The sequence below is a fragment of the Talpa occidentalis genome, unplaced genomic scaffold, assembly GCF_014898055.3.
Source record: "Talpa occidentalis isolate TD23 unplaced genomic scaffold, MPIMG_talOcc4v2.1 talOcc4.7, whole genome shotgun sequence".
Taxonomy (NCBI): Eukaryota; Metazoa; Chordata; class Mammalia; order Eulipotyphla; family Talpidae; genus Talpa; species Talpa occidentalis.
The window spans coordinates 52,152,141-52,175,702 of record NW_023605083.1 but is presented as its reverse complement, the minus strand read 5'-3'; the positions used below and the strand labels follow the sequence as shown (position 1 = coordinate 52,175,702).

The 23,562-nt window shown below is 35.3% G+C and overlaps 1 protein-coding gene across 3 annotated transcripts in view; it reads right to left on the bottom strand.

Moving 5' to 3' along the window:
• Window positions 1-23,562, bottom strand: part of ZCCHC7 (zinc finger CCHC-type containing 7) — a 202,058-nt gene that overhangs the window by 33,105 nt on the left and 145,391 nt on the right. For all 3 annotated transcript variants that reach the window (XM_054689193.1, XM_054689192.1, XM_054689194.1), the window contains exons 3-5: window positions 14,981-15,024; window positions 13,591-13,716; window positions 12,182-12,352 (exon numbers count right to left, since the gene is read on the bottom strand). In XM_054689193.1, coding sequence (XP_054545168.1) covers window positions 12,182-12,352; window positions 13,591-13,716; window positions 14,981-15,024 — 341 coding nt within the window. The remainder of the gene's footprint in view (window positions 1-12,181; window positions 12,353-13,590; window positions 13,717-14,980; window positions 15,025-23,562) is intronic.

Here is a 23,562-nt window from a genome sequence, read left to right as displayed (position 1 = left end):
AGTAAAGCAATTATAAAATTAATGTTTAGAACTTTATTAACCATTTATCCAAGATCTATCATGAATGACAAATGTATAGAAAATTGTTTAAAACCACTAAAAAAATCCTAATTCATCTTAGCTAACTACATTAAACTCCTTTTATTATAATCATGCCCTTTATGTCCTGTCATCCAGTTCTGTTCGCATGGAATTCTCCCAGGGAAATTTCCTTTTCTTCTCTTCCCAAGGGTCTTAGAGCAGACAGGATATGTAAGATATACATGTAATCACTTTTAGGACAAAGTTGTATTATCTTCTACTATAGTAATTTTAGTCTAGAAGCCTGTCATTTTTAAAAGAATAACATTAAATATATAAAAGTAATACATATGCAGTATAAAAATAGAAAATACAGACAAAAATGAAGGTCACTTATAAAACTACCACCTAAAATAACTATTGCAATCATTTCAGAATATTTCCTTTCAAACTTTCTTCTACAAATAATAAGTTGGAAAGCAAAATTTAAAAAAGGAAACCAAAAATTAAAAAACAATACCATTTGCTACAATTCCAAGAAAAACAAAATGCTTAAGTATAAATCTAAATATGTAGAGAATGTATATACTGAAAGCTATAAAACTCTGATAGAAGAAACTAAAGTAGCTCTAAACAAATGTTCATGGATTAGAAGGCAACATAGCAGAGAGTCAGTTTTCCCCACAGAGATCTATAGACTTAACACAAACCCAATCAAAATTCCATCAAGACTTTTCATAAGTACAAATTGATTCCAAAATGTACAAGGAAAGGGAAAAAAGCTGGAATAGCTAACGTTGCTTTGTAAAAGAAGGACAAAACATGAGTCACACTACTTGGTTTTAACATTTACTCTAAAGTTAATTAATTAACAGTAATTAACAATACCTGACAGTCATTAAATTTTTAACTGTTACTGTTGGTGATGCGACAGATACGTAAATCAGTGCAACAGAATAGAGTCCAGAAATGAATCTGTACAAATACGGCCATTTAATATTTGACAAACATGCAAAAGCAATTTAATGGAGAAAGGATAGTCTTTTCAACAAATGATGTTGAACAATTTATTATCCAAATGTAAAAAGAATAACCTTGATCTAAACCTCATATTTTATATGAAGATTAATTAAAAAATAGGTCATAGATAGCAGTATAAAACATTTGAAACAATACACAAGAGAAAATCTTTGTGACCTGGAGTTCCTAGAAATGACACCAAAAACATCATGAATAAAGGAAAATATTTGACAAATGAGATTTTACCAAATTTAAAAACATCTGTCTGCCAAAGAACAACCAAAAGAATAAAAAGAAAAGCTACAGACTGGGAGATAAGTGGAAATCATATATACAATAAAAGGCATTTCTAAAATATAGAAAAAAAACTCTCAAAATCCAATAATTAGAAAATAAATATCCTAATTACAAGTTACGAAAGGATCTAGATCTTTACCCAAGAAGATTTAAAAGCACATGAAAGTATATACAACAGTGTTGATTATTTAGGAAAATACAAACTAAAGCAAAATGAGAAAGACAGTATACAACTATTATAATGGCTAAAATAAAATGCTGACCATACCAAACACTGATGAGGATGAAGAGCAATTATAACACTCACTCTGCTGGTGGGAATTCAAAATGACACAGCCACTCTGAAAAACCCATATGGCAGTTTCTTATAAACATATACTGCCCATATGACCAGCAATCTCCACTGGAAAAAAGTCTATGTTTACATAGAAATAAAGTCTATGTTTACACAAAAGACTGTACATATATAGTCACAGCACCTTATCTATAATAGGCAAAAATTGGAAAACAACCCAAATGTTCCTCAATGGATAGATGGATGAACTGTAGCACTATGAATGCCATACAATGGAATACCACAAGGGAAGAAATTACTGAAGGATGCATCAACAAAGATGGATCTCAAATATATGAGGTGAATGAAAGAAGTTGGTTTCATAGGTTATAACAGTGACATCTGTTGCATGACAGTCTTAAAAAGACACAACTTTAGTAATTGGGAACAGGTAAATGGTGGACAAAAACTGTGGGTGAGGGAAGAGAGAATAAAGGAGTTTTTTGGGGGTGACGAAACTGTTCTGTTTTCTGATTATGGCAGTGGTTACATGAATCTGTAAGTAACAGATCACAACAGAAAAAAAGGTCAATTTTACCATTGAAAAAAGTGGAAGGATATATGCTCAGAGTGATTACTGATCATATTATTCCCAAATAAAACAATGCAATTAAATACCAAAATTTTATCAACATGAAAATTCATTATGAAAATAAAAATCAATAGAAACTTTAAAAAACTTCATTTATAATTATTGACATAACTACAGTAAAACATTTTGGCATATTTTACTCCAAACTTTTTCCTATACAAATCTTTATATATGAAAATCTGTGTATTTATATCAAAACAGGCTTATATTTCATATGGTTTTGCAATTTATACACTTAATGCATTAGTAACTTCTTTATATTTCAATATTCATTTTTGCATTTTTTAAACATCTGAAGAAGTACTCCGGTATACATAATTGTGTGTGGATGTATGTTGGAAGTTACATAAGTTAGTTCCAGTGTTTAATAGTTGGGTTGCTTCTAATTGTTATTATAACAAATATTTCTATAACTCTGAGATGAACATACTTGTATCGTTTATACCTTGTAGCTGTATCATTGCAAACACCCATCACTGAACTCCAGAAAAGTTATCCAAATGTACTTTCTCAGCACAACTTCCCTAATTGAGTATTTTCATTATTGAGGCATTTTTCTTTCTTCCTATGAATGTACAAAAGCTTTTTATATTATAAATAATTATTTTATTATATATTTTATGAAAACCTTTCCCAAGTTGTAGTCTATCATTTAATTTTGTTAATAGATTCTTTGGATACACAGACTTTATCTATTCTTCTTTTCCTTTATGGTTCTTCTCATTTGGTGTCTTCACTTTCTAAAGAATATTTAATCCAATCAGTTATTTTCGATAATTGATATATTGGTCCTATATTTGTCTTCACTTTTATTTTTATACATTCTTGCTGTTTCCATATTTTCCCTATCATTTGTTGTATTATTTACATTTCCTTTGCCTCAGTTTCAAATAATTTTATAATTATAAATCTTACAGTAATATGGTTTTTCCCCTTGTAACTAAAATGAATTTTTATTGCAAATATATGTGATATAAATTATTAAAGTTTCATTATATTTCTTTTTAAAGGCTATTTTCAAGGTTTATACATTTAAACAAGGATCAAGAGGAAGAATTAAGACATGTACTCTTTACTTTTTTTTCACTGTTCACTGATGCTAATTTATTCTCTGGCTTTTCCATTAGGTTCACAATGAACAGCAGCTTGGCTATGTCATTTTTTTTTTCTCTCAAAGTGCTCTAGCTTCTTAGAGAGTTCTCTGCCCTTCTGACATTTATTACTACACAAGAGAAATTTGATGTAAACCTGGTGTGTGTGTGTGTGTGTGTGTGTGTGTGTGTGTGTAACATGTTTTCTTTTTCCTTCTTGGATGTTTGTATGACTTTTGTTTGTTTGACATAGAAATTTCACTGTGATAGACCTGGATGTGAATTTTTCTGCTCACCCTTCCCAACCCAACAACATAAAGCAAAGGAAGTTTATGTAAACCTAGCAAGTACTAGGAACTGAGGTAGCATCTGCCAATAATGAAACAAATAATAATTATAAATAAGTTTGAGAAACTCAAGTAAATTACGTAATTAAATATTATGAGCTAATTGAATTTTCCAGTCGTATATATGTTGAAATAATTCTCTATCACTGATAATAAGGGAAAAGTATACACACTAAGAACAGTAATCTTTACATTGGGAGAGTTTTCAGGTAGACGAGGATTGCATAGGTCTTGGAATAACGCATTCATGGAAAAGTACAGATGTGATCAAGTTTTTGTTTTCTCAATCAGAGGTCTGGATTGTTTTTGAGGAGTAAGTAAAGATTTTGAATTATGGAGAGATAGAAAGTAAGGATTTTCCAACTGAAAATTGTCATCTAGTCCATTAACCATTTCTAATGTCCCAGATGCTTAAAAATGTATCAAAGTAAAGATTCTGTACAAGTATGCCTAAACCAGGTAAGATAGCGATGGGCATGCTGCAGAGGTAGGCAGGGAAAAGGGTTTAATACTGAGACACAGTAATTATTTCATTATTGATTCCTGTCTAAAAGATCTCTGACTAAGGAAAAATATTAAAAGTCTAAAATAACATTTGATGAGGTAATTAATATAAATTAGCTCAATTTAAAACTAAAATTAAATTAAGGACTGAGTCCTGTCTTCACGTTTTTTTGGTGGAAGTTAGGGATCTGGAGAAAGGGAATGGTCTATTCTCTACAAATTGTTCTTACAGCTTATAAGGAAATGTAAACCTGCTATCATCTGCTAGGTCTACTAAAGGCACTAATAATAACAATTGGGCATGTGCTGCAGGAGAGCTGAGAGACTGGGACAATCTGTCAGGTTTGTCAGAGATGACCAGAAAGAGTACCATCTAGTAGAATTTCAAAATAAGGACAAATTTCTTCAAACATTAACTGCTACAATACATATTATATTCAGTTTAAAATGTAGAACTTGGGCATCTCTGGTAGCCTAGGGGTTAAGTCTCAGGGCTACTACCATTATGGTCTGAACTTGATTCCTGGCCAGGGAGCTAACCCACATATAGTGCAGCAGACCTCTCCTGTCTCACCTGCTGCTCCCCTCAGCAGTATATTTCAGTAGATCTGCCTGTTCTGCTCCCCATTCTATCTCTGGTGAATCTTCTCACCCATCCACCCCTGCATCTCTGGCCTACATCCCAGTTCTTCTAAGCAAAAACAAATGAAAAAAATGTGGAATGTTTCCCTGCTAAGATTTATATAAGATTACATATATTTTTAACCATGAAAAGTTTCAAATATTCACTTATTAGGTGGTCTGAGAACAGTTCCAGTGAATTATTAATTACTAATTCTGGGACTTTCTCCCTTAACAGTGAACACACATGAATTTTCACAAAATTATCATGAGTTTTTGCATATTTGTCATGAGGATAGGAGACCTTTAAGTACAGAAATCTAAACTTCCTTGAGGGCATTTCAGTCTCTCAGGTAAATATACATTTTATAAACTTATTCAACAAGCATTTTTTTTTATTAAGCAAGTCAATCAACCCCAGTCATAACCCCTTGCTCCAACATTATGTTTAAGCAATATTAAAATTTTGTAAGATGTGAGTGTATCTATTAACAGAGTATGTCAAACCTGTCAGATTTTCTTCTATTCTTATCAAAAGTAGGTCCAAAATTCAGCTGTCAGCAGAACTACATAGTTATTTGAACATATATATCAATTTATTACAATGATATGCTGCTGGTATTTTGGTTTTTTTCAGAGATGATCTTTTATTCTAAATATTATTCCCTTCTTTTCCAGTATCGTGCTGTTAAGATATTCAAGTTATTTTGTGATACCTTCTAAAGAGAAAAACATTTTGGGGTGAGGGAACACATTTTGCCACACTTATGTTTTAAGAATATATCTTGGGCCTCCCCGGTGGCGCAGTGGTTGAGCGCTGGGTTGCGAAGCTGCCCGCAACCTCTGCGGCGCCGGTTCAATCCCCGGCTGCTCCCCGGCCACTGGAGGAGGGTCCCACATGGCGCGCAGACCTCTCCTGCAGCGCCCGCTGCTTCCCTCAGCAGTGTGCTTTGGTCCTTCTGCCTGCTCTGCTCCCTGCTCTGGCTCTGGTGAATTCTCTCAGCCTCCCGCGCTTCTGACTGTACCCAGTGCTTGTATAAACAAACAAACAAATAAATAAATCTTTAAAAAAAAAAAAAAGAATATATCTTATTTAGGCATTTTTGTTTTCAAAGTAGATTTGAATGTAAGTCTGTCGTTTGTCTTTAAAAAAAAAAAACACACCTAAATTCTTGGCTTTATTTGGATTTCAATTTCACCAACTTTTCTGTTAACATCCTTTTTGTTTTCAAATTCAGTCCAAATATATAGTTTTCATTTTGTGTTCATGTCTCAATATCTTTTAATTTGAAAAAATTTAGTATATATATTTTTTTTTAGTTTTAAAATCCAGTTATTTTATTGTATATTGTATTGTATTGCATCTGATATCCCCTCTTCCCCCAGCTGTATGAGTTACAATTGACACATAACATTGTGTTAAGGTATAGGACATGATTTGATATATGTATATATTGCAGGCGATTGGAGTTTTGTTAGCATCCATCAGCTCACATAACTAGTTTTTTTTTGTGATGAGAACTTTTATCAGTGGCTTGTCTTGATTTAAATTGAGTTCATCAGGAAGATTAGTTTGTCTATGACTATTCAGATTGTAAAAGGTTATCAGACTCTTAGTTTTATTTTTCCTTTTCGCAAATTTGTCCATTTGAGCCACTGAAGATGATATTTTATCAGAAATTGATAGATGAGATTTTTCCATATGAAATTTGACAGTTGACAGGTCAAAAACACAGGACTACATTAATATCTGCAGTAATGGCTTAAAAGGAAATACTGAAGAAAATAAATTGACAGCAATGTAAATGTTTAAACAAAAACTAGAATTGGCTACTAATGACAGTGGGAGGGAAACAAGGAAAACAATTTCCTTTTAGAAATTTCATTTAATTTTTCACATACTGTAAGTATTATGGCCTTTGTAAAGTCTACTGAAACTCAATTTTAAATATTACTGGGAGATGTCTACCTCTTAGGTAAGTCATGCCAAGAATACCTCAGCCTTGATGTGCATGATTTGACAACTTTCAGAAGCATTTAACTAGAGGGTGGAAAGGTAAATGGGGTCTATTCATTCATTCATTTGCTTATTCAATAATCCTACTGAGCTCATACATGGGCAAGGCTCTGTTCTAGAAGCTAGTGATAGAGTAGCAAACATGTCTGAAAATAGACATGGGACTGACATTCCAATTAGGAGGAAACAGAAAAACATATAGAATGTATGATATAAGGGTTATGGAGAAAACAAAGCAGAGAAGAAGGATAAGGAATGCTGGAGGTATGGAAATCTGCTTCGTAAAATTAGGGTATACCCAGGATAGATCTCTCTAACAAGGGAATACTTGAGCAGACACATCAGAAGGAAATGAGGGAGTGAGTCATTGTGGATACCCAGGTGAGAAACATTCTTAGCAGAGGAAACAGCACATAGAGGCAACTGATCTTTCAAGAAAGAACAAGGAGACAGGTAGAAATAGCAACACTGGTTACTACGAGAGATGAGTCAAGAACCTGGATCATATATGGCTTTGCTGGCAATTATAAGGTGTTTTGGCTTTTACTCCTAGCGAGATAAAAAATCGTATTTGAGGATTTTGGATAGAGGACTCATGAAATCTGGGTTATGTTTAAAAACATAGCCACTTGCTGAAAACAGAATACATAGGGGCAAGGAAGCAGAAAACGATTTAGGAAGCTATTAGAATAACCTGGGCAGTAGATGCTCACAGCTTGTGCCAGGGTCACAATGGTAGAAATGATAAGAGGTGGTCAGGTTCTGGTTTATGCTGTGAATCAGCATATATGGAAGCTGGAATTAGTTCCAAGGTTAAAACAATTATAATACAATATAAATGTGGTTTTCCAGGAATGAAGTGGTTTTTCATGAGTTACAGTGTGAAGCAGGAGAAAAATTTTGTCCAGGAATGATTAGAGATCTCCTTCCTCAATTTGCCTCATCTTTGAACATAAGAGCAGATAGGCAAGCAAACAGATGCTCAGAAAATAATGATCCTTGTATGTTTCAAGTCCATATGATTGCAGGAAAACTCAGCCTGGGTCAACAGTTCCCATGATATTACTTTGCAGCTGCCATTTCCAAAGATAGGTGACATATTACATAGAAACAGTTACTTGGCTCCCTCCTATGGTCTATGTCATTTTTTACAATTTCCAAGTCTCTATATTTGGGAGTCTTAGAGTTTTCTGATACTCTCATTTAATTCTCACCACCTTGAAGTACCTCTATCACATCACTTTTTTTACATTGTTCTTGTACATGCCTTTCCTCTTATATTCCCAGAGCTACAAAGGCAGAGACAAGGTTATTATTCATCTTTATTTCTTTAGCACTTGGAATATTGCCTGGAATGTAAGTAGGCACCCAGCAAACTTTGGATAAATGTTGAAAGTTTATTTGGCTGGAGGAACAGTGGATATTCTTTTGAGTGAAAGTAGAACTAATCACCTTTGCACAAGTCAAAACATTTGAACTAAGGAAGTCTTTAATTCAAATCTTGGCTCAAGTATTCAGGTCAATAATTGTGTTTCAGTCAGTCTGATTTCTGGCCAGCAACATCTCAATAAAACTGTGGAGAGGATAAAAGGTGGAAGGCATATAACACTATTCCATGTTCGTTCAATTAAAGATAAGTGTCCTTCACTTAAATTGCTACCTAGATAAAAATAATATTCAAGTAACTGTTCATTCTTTAGATAACAAGTGTGAAATAACTATAATATATAGTTGGAAATATATATAACATATATAACTAGGTGCTTTGCATTTTCTGCTGGAAATTACCAAGATTAAACATTAAAAAAAATCACCAAAATTAAATTGGGAGATGTTAGTTTTTCAATTTTATGTGTATTACTGAAAAAACTTCACTGAGCACTAGTGTCTACATAAAAGCCTATAGAGTTTATACTGTTCTCATTTTTAAAATAAAATTTCAAGCTGTTAAGAATATTTTAGTGTGTGTGTGCGCGTGCGCACTGCTCATCTTTCAGAAAACATTTTTATAGCATCAAATATTTAAAGACAGGAATCAGGTGTTAAATGTGTCCTATGAATTATTTTCACCTTACCATTTAAAAATATGACTTCAAGAGGTGATTCAAATGCTGGGCTTCCGGCAAGTTGATGGCATTGTAACCTTAAGCATGGTAATTACATTGAAGGAGTTATTGAGTGTCAGCTGTATTTCACAGAATAGGACTGTGTGTGAAAGATAAATGTGCACACACACTTTAAAGAATTTTTGGTATACAATTTTTTTTTTTCTTGTAATGTGGCAGATTCAGAATTGGGATTCTTTCCACACTCCAGATTGTCTTCCTTTGGAAGATACCAATGGTGTAGGTTGACTTTAGTAGGCCTTAAGCCAGCTTTCTATCATTTACATTTTAAAACTTTGGAATTTCGACCAAAAGCTTTTATACAAGTAGTTAACAAATGACGTATTTTCTAAGTAAAGTTCAGAAAAGAGTCTTTCATTATAGCAAAAAGATGAGTACAATGCATCAATTTTCATTACACATTCTCTTTGCACATGTAACTGGTCCTTGGCATGACAGAAATCTGTGGTGTAGCCATAGGGATATGTAATGATAGAAATGGAAGTTGCTTGATCTTAATTTATAAGAGGATAGGGCGACTACAGCTACCCTCTGTGAATGAGCAGAAAGGCCACTAGGTGGGAAGATGAAAGTGACAAGAGTGGAGGCTAGTATTGTCAGAGTAGATGAGCCCTAAGTAAGCAAAGGTATCTTCATAAAGAGGGAGGAGTACTGACTTAGAAGCAGTGATGGCAAGTGAGGAAGAGGTTGAGCCTATCAACTGAATTTAGAGGTATGTGGGTAAAGAAAAAATGAGAAGGAAGCATCTGAGAGGGGTGTAGAGTACTATTTTCTTTGGAGGGCCAGGTTTTGAGACAGATTGAAAGCATGTACGCAACTGGCTGAAGAGCTCTGGTAACTTAGAACCAGAAAGACTGCTAACGTGAGTCCAAGAGCTTCTGGGGGGCCTCCCTGGTGGTGCAAGGGGTTAAGCACCGCACTATGAAGCAATCTGCAGCCTCTGCAGCACGAGTTTAATCCCCAGCCCGGCCAGGGAGCAACCCACATGGCGCAGCAGACCTCTCCTGTCTCGCCCGCTGCTCCCCTCAGCAGTATATTTCAGTCAATTTGCCTGTTCTACTCCCCACTCTGTCTGGTGAATCCTCTCACCCCCCCGCATCTCTGGCCTGTACCCGGCTTTTGTATGCATAAATAAAAAATAATAATAAAAGAGCTTCTGGGGCTCAGGAAGAATGACAAACCTCTTCGGGAGTCAGTGGAGACCAAGTTTAATCAGGCACCAAGGGCAAGGTGGGTAATCTAGAAACAGATCAATTTACCATGTAATTCTACCTGCCCTAAGGTCCCCTCCCTGCCCCCAACAGAAAAATAAAAGCTCAATAGTAGATCCTGGATATTTAAGTGAAAGGGTGCTGCCTTCTCTGAAGCCAGTCACAGCCCAACCCAATCTTAAAAACTTATATTCACTGTGGTTATTAATCCTCAAGGCCATTTTAGATAAAGAGTTTAACATACATTAGAGGCCAAAATTAAGAAGTTAAGCAGAATTAACTATAGATTTAATTCATAGCTGATTATATAACCTTTTACATATCATTCTTAACTACTCTGTACTACAGCTCTTATTTTAAAGAAATTGCTCATGACAATGTTCAAGCCCCTTCTATTATCACAGGCAAATAAGATCATATTTTATAAGAGCTCTTGGAAGAAAAGGAGTCAAAAAATGTGCTATTAAACAAAACTGCCAAACTAGAAAATCCTGCCAAGAAAATTATAATTGACAGCCTAATGAAGACAACAATAATATAAAAAACTAACACAATTTTGAATTTATTATTTTGAAGACTTAATAAATATTGAAAAATAAGTCCAAAGTACCTTAGAAAAAAATGACCACTTCTATCTTTATACCTACCTTTGAGAATCATATTCAGTGTCACTGTGGAATCAATATAAATTAAAACAGTAATATATTTTCTCCTTAAATCTTAAACGATTAATTATAATTATAGTGTTAAGAGCACTCTTACACACTGCTGTCATGTGGATACATTGGTATAATCTTTTAGAAGAGCAATTAGACAGTTTTTAACCCAGATACACATGTACGAATCCTTTAATCACACAATTCCATTCAGAATTAACTAAAATACTCCTACATGTATAGAGGTATATATGCTGATGTTTATTGCACCATTGTTTTCTTAAAAATAATGTGAAGTAATATAAATCTAAATGTACTGGTAAAGAACTGGCTAGGTAAATTCATACATATCATATAAGGAAATAAAAGCCAATAGGAAGGAAGATCTTTTAGACACATTCACAAAGAATTCAGTGGGAAAAATAATAAAATTACAGGACAGTCTGTAGGACAATGATCTTACTCTTATCTGTTTAAAAAGACTTAAAAAGTGACAATAACTATTTATATTATTTTCATGATAAACACAGATGCCAAACACTCATATATTACTTTGTTCTAATCTGAAATTCACCTCAACAGAAAGCCATATTTAATTTTTAAGGCAAAAGGTTATTGGTACACTTGATGTAAATAAAATCAGAAAAATTTTGTGCTTTGTTTAATGTCTTCAGGAAATACAAATTAAAGGGAAAAGTTTTTTTCCCTATTTTTTTTAAAAAGATATTTGTAGTAAGTACCTATATACAGCCATCTGGTCTTTGAAATTCTGCTTAAACCTCACAGATATTTACAATGTGAGGCAAAATGATGCTCAAAAAAACAATGTGCTAAAATGTAACATACCATAAGCACCCAGATGTCTTCAAAATAACTTTTTTTTTTTTAAGATAAGCAGATTTACAGTACTGGTGGTTTGTTCTTTTTGTCAAAGACAAGAGGCATCAATAAACTGCAACAAGCCAGGCTTCACATAGACCTTTGCAGGTTGACTGGTAAGTGTGTATATGTCGTCATCAAAATATGCATTAACTAGGTAAAACTTTCACTACATGTTATTTATTACAAATCTCTTTATTTTCAACCTTTGCTCAGCAGGCACGTTAACCAAGACAGGCTAGCATAGGTTCCCAATATTTGTTGATGCAGCCTCCTAACCTGTTCAGTGGGATCCCTATCCTGACTCACATAGCATATAGCTTTACATGACCAGTGGCTAATGGGACATGACTACCATTGCATACACCACAGGGTACATATTCTTTTAGGTCAGGCTGAATAAGAGTTACAAATCAGCATATTGCTGCCAAAGCCTGACAAATTAGTTATATGAAGGATACTCACATCAGCATAGTGGCCGATCATATCACATCGGTCACATCGTTTCCGCCAGGAAGATCTTTCAAGACATCTGTGAGTAGAAGACATAGGCAAGGAACAGTCTAAGCAAAAGCGGGCCGGACAGGCATATTGGAGGTGTCCTCTCTCGGAGCAGAGGCAGCAGGGGCGAACTTTCTATGTGGCAGACAAACAGAAAATCTCTTCAGCAAGATACTTCAGTCTCAAATAGTAGAAGGTCAATTTTTCTTTTTCTGTATAATTCCATAAACATTTATTTCCATTTTGGGGCCTCCCCTGGTGGCGCAGTGGTTGAGCGCTGGGCTGCGAAGCTGCCCGCAGCCTATGCAGCGCTGGTTCGATACCCGGCCGCCGGCGAGGGTCCAACTTGGCGAGCAGACCTCTCCTGCCACCCACTGCTCCCCTCAGCAGTGTATTTCGTCAGTCTGCCTGCTCTGCTCCCCGCTCTGGCTCTGGTGAATTCTCTCACCCTCCCGCGCTTCTGACTGTACCCAGTGCTTATATAAATAAATAAATAAATCTTTAAAAAAAAAGAAAAAGAAAAATTTATTTCCATTTTGAGATCCCAAAGAAGGTCAAGTGTTAAACATAATTATAAAATCAAACAAAATGTCCAAATCAGTTGTCTACATCCTCTGGTTGCTAACACAGTTGTCTGCATCCTCTGGTTGCTAAGAGGTTTAGTCTGCAAGTGCTATCAGCTGGCATCTGTTTCTTATGTCTTGTCTTATAGGAATACTGACTAAGTGGAATGTGTCTAAGAGGGAAAGCAGGAGGATGAGGATCTGGAAATTAAGTCACAAAAGGAACAGATACAGAAAGAGGCTGCTTTACCTGGAGAAGCTAAGACAACGTAGGAACACAGAGCTGTCTCAATTATTTGAAAGAAAATAATTTGGAGAAGGGACTAGGCAATGGAAAAAATGTTTAAGAGCTTACTAGCAAATGTCTAAGAGGTTGAGTTCTGTGTTGCTACAAATTTGGTGTAGCCGTTTAAATTATTTAATTCTATAAATACTTGTAAGTACCTAAAATTATAATTTTCCTAATAATGAAAATAATCCCACAATGAAATAAACTCTCTCATTTTTAAGCAGAAGATTCAAAGTGAAAGGGGTCTCAGGAATCATCTGATTCAACCTCATTTTATAGAAAAGAGCAGAGGCACAGAGGTGAAATGATTTAGCTAAGGCCTCACAACTAGTAATGGGAAGCTCAAATTGATTACAGGTTTTCCTGATGCTAAATTTATTGCCCTTTCCCCTACTCTAGGCTATGACCTATAAGAAATTTGACACATTTATTACATACGATTTGAATTTTTAAGGTCATAGGGCTGCAACCCAAAGATTTTGTCTGTAACAACATGGGAAGAAATAATACATGTCACGTACTTGTGGAAAGGGGCAGTTTTTGGACAAATGGCCACATTTGTCACAATTCCTACAGGTAACATTTTTGTTAGCTGAATAGTATCGGTGGGTCCATCTTCCAGATGATCTCTTATTACCTATCTGGGCCTAAGAGGAAAAAAAAAACAACCCAAGAATTAAAACATTATTTTACTCTGTTTTATAAAAACCATTTACTTTTCTTTTAAAAGCCAGCTATCAGAAAGAGGTATCACACCTCAACAGGCAAGGGATTTACTATCATCATCTGTTCAATATAGAAGCCAGTAGCTTAGATGTCTGTGTTCTCTTAAAAGAAGTTAGAAGAACTTAAAAGGGGGTACCATAAAGATAACTCTACATTTTGTCTGCTCCTCCCCCCATTCTTATACTTCTCCATAAGGATCCATATTTTATCTTTCTCTACTTCTGCTTCCAGACTAATAGGGGCACTGATACCCATCACAGACATTCTGGTGGCATTCAGAGTCAAAAATACTTCTGACTTCTACATATGAACTTGTACCATATTTTTCTGAATGAAAAATTTGCTTACATTTTTAGTTAGGGAATTTTTTTTTTTATGATTTTGTTTTTATGAAGTTATAAAATTCAACAGTAACCAAATGTGTCCCTTCTTTTGAAGACCCTAGGGTTACTATCTACAAACTACATTACAATTTCTAAGAGAGAATGAGATCATTAGTAAATACATAAATCAAAAGTCACTGTCTATACAGTAACCCAATTCTAGCTGTGCCATCTTCTAGCTAAAATCTAGTAGCTTGCAAAAAAAATAGTACAAGAGCACATGATGTAGAATATATAAAGAGGAATATGTAAATGCTAACCATGTTTTTATCTTGTTTGGTAGAATTCTATCTTTGAAAGAGTTTTTAATCCTTTACTTATATTCTGTTGAATCGGCCAGAGAAGACCCAAGTAGATACAATCCAATGATTTCTGAAAATTTTTCTTCTACCAAGTTGTAAAATTATTCTCTTTTTTCACCCTCTGCCACAATTAAAGCTAATAATTGACAAACAGCTGCCACATCCTAAATATAGACTAACCATTTCCTTATACTAAAGAAGCAGTTCTTTCCGGTGTTGATCTTTAGCGGTATCAGGCAATTTGACCTGAGAAAACTCACCACAGAAGAGGAGAAACAGAGGAAAAGGGGACTAAATCACGATGGCAATTAATTGACAAAAATCATGGCTGAACCAAAGTTATAAAAAATTCAATCACATATTAAAATTAGATTTTTTCTTATAAGATTCTGGGACTACCACTATTTTTCAGTTTATTATGTTATCTTAAGAAAAAGACAACTAATGAATCAAAGGAAATTATTAGCCTATAATTCATAATTTCAAAAGTTTGATTTTACCTCAACATCTTTGTCACTGATGAACCAGTTCACATCATCTTCTCCTACAAAACAAATAAAATGTTACTTAATTTTGATACCTTTCAAGCACTTATAGATTGGCAATAAATTAGTACTGATATTAGACCCTAAAAATATGAGAAATGTAAATACCCAAAACTCTTATCATAGCTTATTACTCATGTGAACAAATACTTAACCTCAGTTTCTTTACCTATAAAATGGGAATAATATTATTTGCCCTGTCTACAAAAATTACTATGAGCATCAAATGAGACATGGGAAAAGATTTGAAAACTATCAAACTAAAAACAAAAAAAATTTGTGAAGGCACCAAAACCCTGACAGTAGATAAAGGAAGAAATCTCATCTGATGGCTAAAAACCCCCTTACTCCCCAACACCCCAGGTCTCCAGTCAGGAGAGTGATTGAATTTGGGTATTAGGACATTTGAAAAAAGAAGCTGTTTAACTGAGCATTCATCAGAAACTTCCATTCTTGAAGTCCTAAATCCTCTCTTTTAAGTTGGTATATAAACTTTTACCTTTGGCCAGTTAGTGAGTTACTCATTACAGACTGTTCCTACACTTTGGCTTTTCTCCTGTCCATCTCTACTGTCAATTAATTCACAAGCACCCATTTTAGGACGTAAGTAGGTAGAGAAAAGGTTTTCCCTTTCACTAATAAAACTGTGTCCACTAGCTTCACATTATAGTTGATTTTCATTGTAACATTAAAACAATTGGACTCCAGGGCCTCCCCTGGTGGCACCGGTGTTGAGTGCTGGGTTGCGAAGATGCCCGCAGCCTCTGCAGCACCGGTTCGATCCCCGGCCACTAGCGAGGATCCCACATGGCACGCAGGCCTCTCCTGCCACAGGCCTCTCCTGCCGCGCCCGCTGCTCCCCTCAGCAGTGTATTTTGTCAGTCTGCCTGTTCTGTTCCCCACTCTTGCTCTGGTGAATTCTCTTACTCCCCTGTGCTTCTGACTGTACCCAGTGCTTGTATAAATAAATAAATAAATTTTAAAAAATAACTGGACTCTGAATACTATTTCATTATTAAGGCTAGGAATACAGCACTGTGTTTTGTAACATCAAAAATAGTGAAATAGCAAAAAAGGAGGTCAAATATGTAAAAGCCATTGATTCAGCTAAAAATACAACTGTAAAGACATGGGGTAGGGGAAATTATATATTTTTTTACCAGCTGTTTATTTCTCTTTGTACTGTCCCTTTACAAACTTGCAAATGGTTGCCATTCCCTCAGTCCACCACGACCAAGGAGGAAGGGACATATATGGCTAATGCAGAAGCTAAGGTATCAACAAAGGACTGAAAGATTTTTTTTTTCCTCCCCCAAAGCAAAGTTCAGATTTCCTCCTTCCTCCTATCTACTCCTCTTCTCTATCTCAAAAACACAAATCAACCTTGCCTCTTTTCTTTGAAAGGAATTTTGAAGAGACATGAAGTAATCTACATTTTCCCAGGCCTACCAGGAGTGTCTAGAGATATATTTTAAAATAAAATAGTTTTACTAAGAAAACCAAAAGGCTGCTTCACAAAAAGACTGATCCATAGGAAAGCAGAGATGCTGTGCTGATGATTATTTCCTTTGTAAAATTTGGAGGCTGCATCCATATATTAAGAGTGGAGAATACATTAAATAGCAGCAGCTTCTATTCCTTCATCATCACCAACCACGCTATTCTTCTTTCATTCAAAGGATTCCTCTAAGAAGCATGCTTTGCTTTAACTTTCAAAGCTGCCTTTTCTATCTCAATGTCCATTAATATTAAAAATGACCACTTAAAATCACTTTAATTATAAAATTGACTCAAATACTATCCTTAAAAATAAAAAGAAACCCAAAACCAGTAAAATGCAGAATAGCAACTATTCCCACCCTCAGCCCCCAACAAATTTATCCAACAGAGAACAGTTAAAAAACAGGGAAGATTTGACAGGGGCAAAGTGATTTAACATTTCTGTAGAATTAAAAAATATTCTAGGTTATGGACAAACTCCTCTTCCACAAACTACATTCTTAGTATACAGAATTTATCAACAGGTTTCAATTACAGAAGAAAATCAGACTTCTCAAGTGGTAAATGAAGCCAAGACATCAACCAGGTACACATTAAGTCCATTCTTGGACTTTCCTTGGTTCCAATTTGGACTCAACCCTAGTCAGGGCAGCTGACTCCTTACCTTTGTTCTTTTACCTATTGTGTTTGCTTCTTACTTCTGAATCCTAACCCAATGGTAGTTTTGTCTAAAGACAACTTATTAGAACATTTATAGGGAGCTAATCTACCACTTTGCACTGGGTATGAAACTTATACACACTTGTGTTCTGTCTTAACCTTGTCTTAATTTGCAGTGTGGTGTTGGGCAGTTAATTACCCTCCCTGGGTCTATATAATAATAGGTTAGATTATTGGTATCCATGAATCTTTCAAGCACTAAATTTCTGGGGTTCTCTCAATTTTTTTCATTACTGGAATCAGATATATTGTCACTTCAGTCTAGGTTACCTAATCCTCCACTTTTAAAAAAAGATTTATTTATTTATGTATACAAGAACTGGGGTTCAGGCCATAGGAATTCACCAGAGACAGAGTGGGGAACAGAATAGGCAGACTGACTGAAATACACTGCTGAGGGGAGCAGTGGGCGAGTTAGGAGAGGTCTGCTGCACCATGTGGGTAGCTCCCTGGCCGGGGATCGAACTCATGCTGCAGTGGCTGCAGACAGCTTCATAGGTTGCATCTTAACCCCTTGCACCACCAGGGTGGCCCATTACTTCTTTGCAACTAGCACAGGTTGTCCTGCCTTGAAGACAACTTCTCATAGGGCCCAGGAGAACTCATCTTCCATATGGTCACTACCCAATGCCATGCAATAGAAAATGGGGTTACCATTAACATTAGGACTTCCCTAAAGATGCCTACTATCAACTCTTAGCTGATTATGGATTTGTCTTCCTGATATCCAGGACTATGATTCTTTTCAGACTTCAGAATTTTAATCAAAGCAAAAGCAAACATAATTCTTTTTGTATTAACTCAGCTTAACAAACATGATTTGAGAGGTCATAATAAGCAAGGTACTGTAGGGTAAACAAAGATAGGAGCTTATGACCTAGTTAATATGAGGAGGTAAATGAAAAAAGGAGAGTAAGAGAAGACCAAAAAAAAATGCTATGCTAAATTTAAAGGAAGAACAGATAATATCTGAATTTAAGGGAGAAAGGGGAGACACAAGATTGTGCCATAAAGGAAATGCTGTTGAAGTATAATTTATATATTATACAATACACCCCTGTGGAAAATACAATAGGATGCATGTTGACAAATGTACTCATCACACCTGTGTAACTACCACAAAAATCAAATGTAGAATGTTTCCATCAACCCAAAATGTTACCTTGTGTACATTTACAGTCATTCTTGATGCTAAGAAACCACTGATTTGCTTTCTGTCACAATAGATTGATTTTGCATGTTCTAGGACTGCACATAAATAGAACCATACTTATGTACCATTTTGTGTCTGGCTTCTTTCACTCTGAATATTTATAAGATTCATTCATTTTACTGGGTAGAAGTAATTTGTTCCTTTCTTATTGCTAAATAGTATTCCGTTTAATATAACGAGCAACTTGTCATTTTGCTACTTGTTTCCTGATGAACATTTAGGTAGTTTCCAGTTTTGGACAATTATAAGTAAAGAAGCAACAAACATTCTTGTGAAAGTCTCTCTTTTTAAGTTTTCCTTTCCCCTGGGAAGACACCTAGGAATAGAACTACTGTATATAGTAAGTATACCATTATCTTTACCATTACATAAAACGAGCAAATTTTTCCAAAGTGGTTCCCATCAGTAATGTATGAGAGTTCCAGTGTCTTCACAATCCCACCAACACTTGGAATTGACAGTCTTTGAAATTTCAGCCTTACCTGGCTGTGAAGCAGTATTGTGTCAGGACTGATTACATGACTCTGATAACTAATGATGCTGAGCATCTGCTCATGCATTTATTTACCATTCATATATCTTTCCAAAACTGTGCAAATTTTGGCCTATTTTTAAATTGGGTTGTTCTTTCTTTTGGGGGGGGAGGGGCAAAAAGAAACATCTATCATGTTTTTACTGAGTAAGAGTTCTTCATATATTCTAGATAAAAGTCTTTTATTGTACAAGTGATGGCAAATATTTTGGGGTTTTTTTGTGTCCTTTTTTTTCATGTATTTTTTAACAGCGTTGTCAGAGAGCAGAATTTTAAATACATTTAATAACTTTTCCTTCCATAGTTAATGCTTTCTGTTCCCAAAGAAATTTGCCTATGCAAGGGCCTCCCCAGTGGCACAGCGGGTTGAGCGCTGCTCGGTGAAGGTGTCCGCAACCTCTGCAGTGTGGGTTCAATTCCCGGCAGACCATGGAGATTCCCACATGGTGCAGCAGACCTCTCCTGCTTCACCTGCTGCTCCCCTCAGCAGTGGGCGCAGTAGACCTCTCCTGCCTCACCCGGTGCTCCTCTCAGCAGTGTCTTCTCTGCTCTGCTCCCTGCTCTCTGTGGTGAATTCTCTCACCCTCCCGTGCCTCTGACTTGTACTCCAGTTCTTATATAAATCAATCAATCTTTTTTTAAAAAAAAAAAGAAAGAAATTTGCCTATGCAAGATTACAAATATTTTCTACTAAAATGTGTTAGTTTTAGCTTTGTAAGGGTATGTCCAGAGATGCTGGTTTCATGTAATGGTAAAGGTAACAGTCTACTTACTATATACAGTAGTTCTATTCCTAGGTGTCTTCCCAGGGGAAAGGAAAACTTAAAAAGAGAATTTCACAAGAATGTTTGTTGCTTCTTTACTTATAATTGTCCGAAACTGGAAACAACCTAAATGTTCATCAGGAAACAAGTAGTGAAACGAGTTGTTTGTTATATTAAATGGAATACTATTCAGCAATAAGAAAGGAACAAATTACTTCTCTAGGACCGCAAATTACTTCTCTAGGACTCCAGTAATATGAATGAATCTTATAAATATTTAGAGTGAAAGAAGACAGACACAAAATGGTACATAAGTATGATTCTATTTATGTGCAGTCTTAGAACATGCAAAATCAATCTACTGGACCTGATTTAGCCCTATGACCAAGATGTACCTTATGGACCTTACAGGACACCTCAGGTCTTTCCTTTCAGGCTAGCAAGAACTCATTTAAGTTCTAGTGATTATTCAGCTTATAGCCAGTAGGTTTTTGAGCAGGTGTATGCATGTGCATGTGACGATAGGCATTCAGGATCCTTACTATTTATTCATGGGTACTCCAACTCTTCCTTTCTAGTATCTTGCCCCACAAATAGTCTCCATCCCATTATTTTTGGCCAAGAGACACTTTCTCACCTAGATTACTTTTGACTATCTCTTGGCTACAGTGTATTTTCCATTCCACTGTTACTAGAATAATGCTTCTACATTAATGTAAACAATGTGAATATATTCGCTCTGAATGGTCCTTCTTTGCCAACAGGGTAAATGTAAAACTCCTTTGTAGGTCACATGATACCTTTCATAACTTGGCCCTTACCTATTTCTCTGGCTTCATCTTCCTGATTCCAAAGTTCTGGCTAAGGTCAAACAACTTCCCCAATGCGTCCTGCTGTTCTCTGTAACTATGCCTACCCATGCATTCCATGGAACACAAATCACCCTGTTTCATCCACTGGGAACTGGGAGTTGGTCTTAAGGCCCTAATCATGTTTTACTTCACTGAAGACTTCACTGAAGTCTTCTCTGATCACCCACAAAAGCAGAGATGATCCTCTGACTCTATAACATCCTGGCTCTTACCCATATCATTTCTATCATAGTATCTTGCAAACACCAAAGCATGATTGCTTAGTTACCACAGTACTCATGTTTTCTGAATAACTGACTTAAATTACATTTTGTCTTTAAATGTCTCTGGTAAAACTGTTTTCTTCCTTCCTTATAGTCTGAAAGCAAACTATTTTTATCTCTCAGGCTATTAGTACTTCTAAATCTTGTTTTAAGAACTATATTAATACATTATTTCCCTCACACTATTATTCTCTATGGACTAAGACCACATTGTTTTATCTACCTATCTAGTTCTCATTACAATGTCTTGCACACTTTGATTTGCTTTGAAAAAAATTAAAAAGGAAACATTCACTTGCACTTTTGTGTGAGTGGAGACTGGGCTACATACATCAATAGATAATTCCAAGGCATGTCACTGTAAATATGGAAGTTCAAAAAGACAATTCTCTACAACTAGGAAATTCAGAATTTCTGTAGTAAACAACTGTAGAAACAAATTTTTTTTTTCCAAATAACCGTTACTGAATAAATCACCTGGCAGACACAAGATCCACATGAAATATAAGATAACTGGACATTTACAGATAGTCATGCTTGTACTTGGCCAGTGTTTATGGATTAAAGATCACCAGGATAAAGCCACCAGATATTTATGTTATATCCTTCCTTGGGTCTACCTCCATCATACCAGATTTCCCCCTGGGATATTCTCATTTCTAATAAGCAACCGAACCAGCCACAAATGAAGTTACTATTCCCAACTTCATCAGCAGCATCTGTTATTTCAACGGAAACTTTTGAAATACACACAATGCCACATGTAAATCCCCAGAGGGTTTAGCCACCGTATTCACTTGCATTCTTTTCAAAATGTTCTTTATGTCTGCCATGGTTTCCTCTTGCTGATACTTTTCCATTTAACATTGGCCACAAAACCATTTTAGTCATTACCAATTTTACACAGTATAACTGACAATAAAATCAATCTTAACAAAAGAATTTGCAATTTAGGCATCAAACTTTTCATCTTATTTTAAATCACATTCAATTTACCAGAGACAATTTACATTTTGAAATGTGTGTAAAAGATAAATGGGGATTTAGCTTTTCTTTTTTTAGAGGCAGAGGAGGAAGAAGAAAGAGGAAATAAATACAGGTGCTAACAGAGGGTTATGCAGAACTTTAGTGAAGTTATCAGTCATATAAAATTTTATGTATTCCCAAAGAGACAGACACACAGATACAGTTCTTTCTCATTCCCCATTCCCTCTGCTCCAAGGATTTAGTCAGTGAACCACTTCTATATAAAGAAATATTTATATAGAAACAAAAGACTCCTCAGATTAAGTAACAAGAACAAAAAAGGAAAAATCATCAATGGAAATAGCTGACACAGTGAGATCATGGGAGTTGTTTTTTCTTCTTCTAGAGATACCTACTATGATGCCAGTTCCCTATCGCTACCCCTCCAAAAAAAAAAAAAAGACAAAAAGGAAAATATACCACAAGACATTTAAATATTTGTAAAATGAGAAGCACATATGAAACATTAAAATTTACTCAAGAGGCTACTTAAAAAATATATTGTAAGTTTCTAGATAAGATTTAAAGGCTATATAAAAGGCGGTATCTACCTGCTGGGAAAATACAATACCAATCTGGAAATTGATTGGAATTCTTTCAGTCTTCCTTCTATTTTAATACTTCCTTGTCTCCTTCCTGAATCTTTTTTCATTTTCTATACGTATCATTAGCCATGTGTGAGCACATGGAACCATATTGAAAAGAAAAAAAGAAACATGGTTTTCTGTTCAGTCTCATGGTGAAACATGTCATTTTCATTATCTTTCTATTTTGGGGGGGTCATATTTTCTTCAAACCTCTCTCCAGAGGACACATGTCTGGGTTTACACCTCTCTCCAGATCTTAAGGACACATGTCCGGGTTTACATCATAAATGTCTATACTACCAGTCATTGTACACATAACATAACCAATGTAAAACTCATCTTTACAGAGCAAACATTTTCTTTTCTGTTGTTGACAATGGTTCAAAATGTAGATCTATTTTCATCTTAGCAAATGTTTCACACCAATATCCAATCACGCCAGATCTTACAAACCTACAGCATATTCCTTGAAATGTCTTCCCAAGGCACTATTTTAGGTTTCTTCCAGTCATCATTTGTTCATCACCTCACATCTTGGATTGTGGTAGCATCTCTGTGCCTTCGACTTCATTTGAGGCACACCAGAAAACATTTTCTCTGCAAATTTGTGATTTCATATTTTATTAATTTTTATTAGAGTAATACATGCATGTGGTTTAAAACACCCTAATAACACCAAGAAATTGTATGACAAGATGTTATGTAACACTTTTGTGTAACAAAAACAAGCAGCTCTCTCCTCCTCACTCCAGTTCCCACTCCCCAGAAGCAATTACTTTCAACTTTGTAGCTATTTCTTTAGGTATTTATCTGCAAACTTCTAAATAAATGTTAATTTTGTTCCCAATGGCTTTCTCTATTTTAAACATTAAAATCTAAATCCCAAATAAGGTAAAAGAAGATTTAGTTATTTCATATCCTTCCTGAATTTCTTGTCCTTCAATCATCCGAAGGTTAAATTAATATTCAATTTATGATGATGTAATAGTCATTGCTTCCTTTCTTATACAACTCTAATTTCTCTGTATTTAATACCAGTATAGTTGGCCTGAAAAGTCTA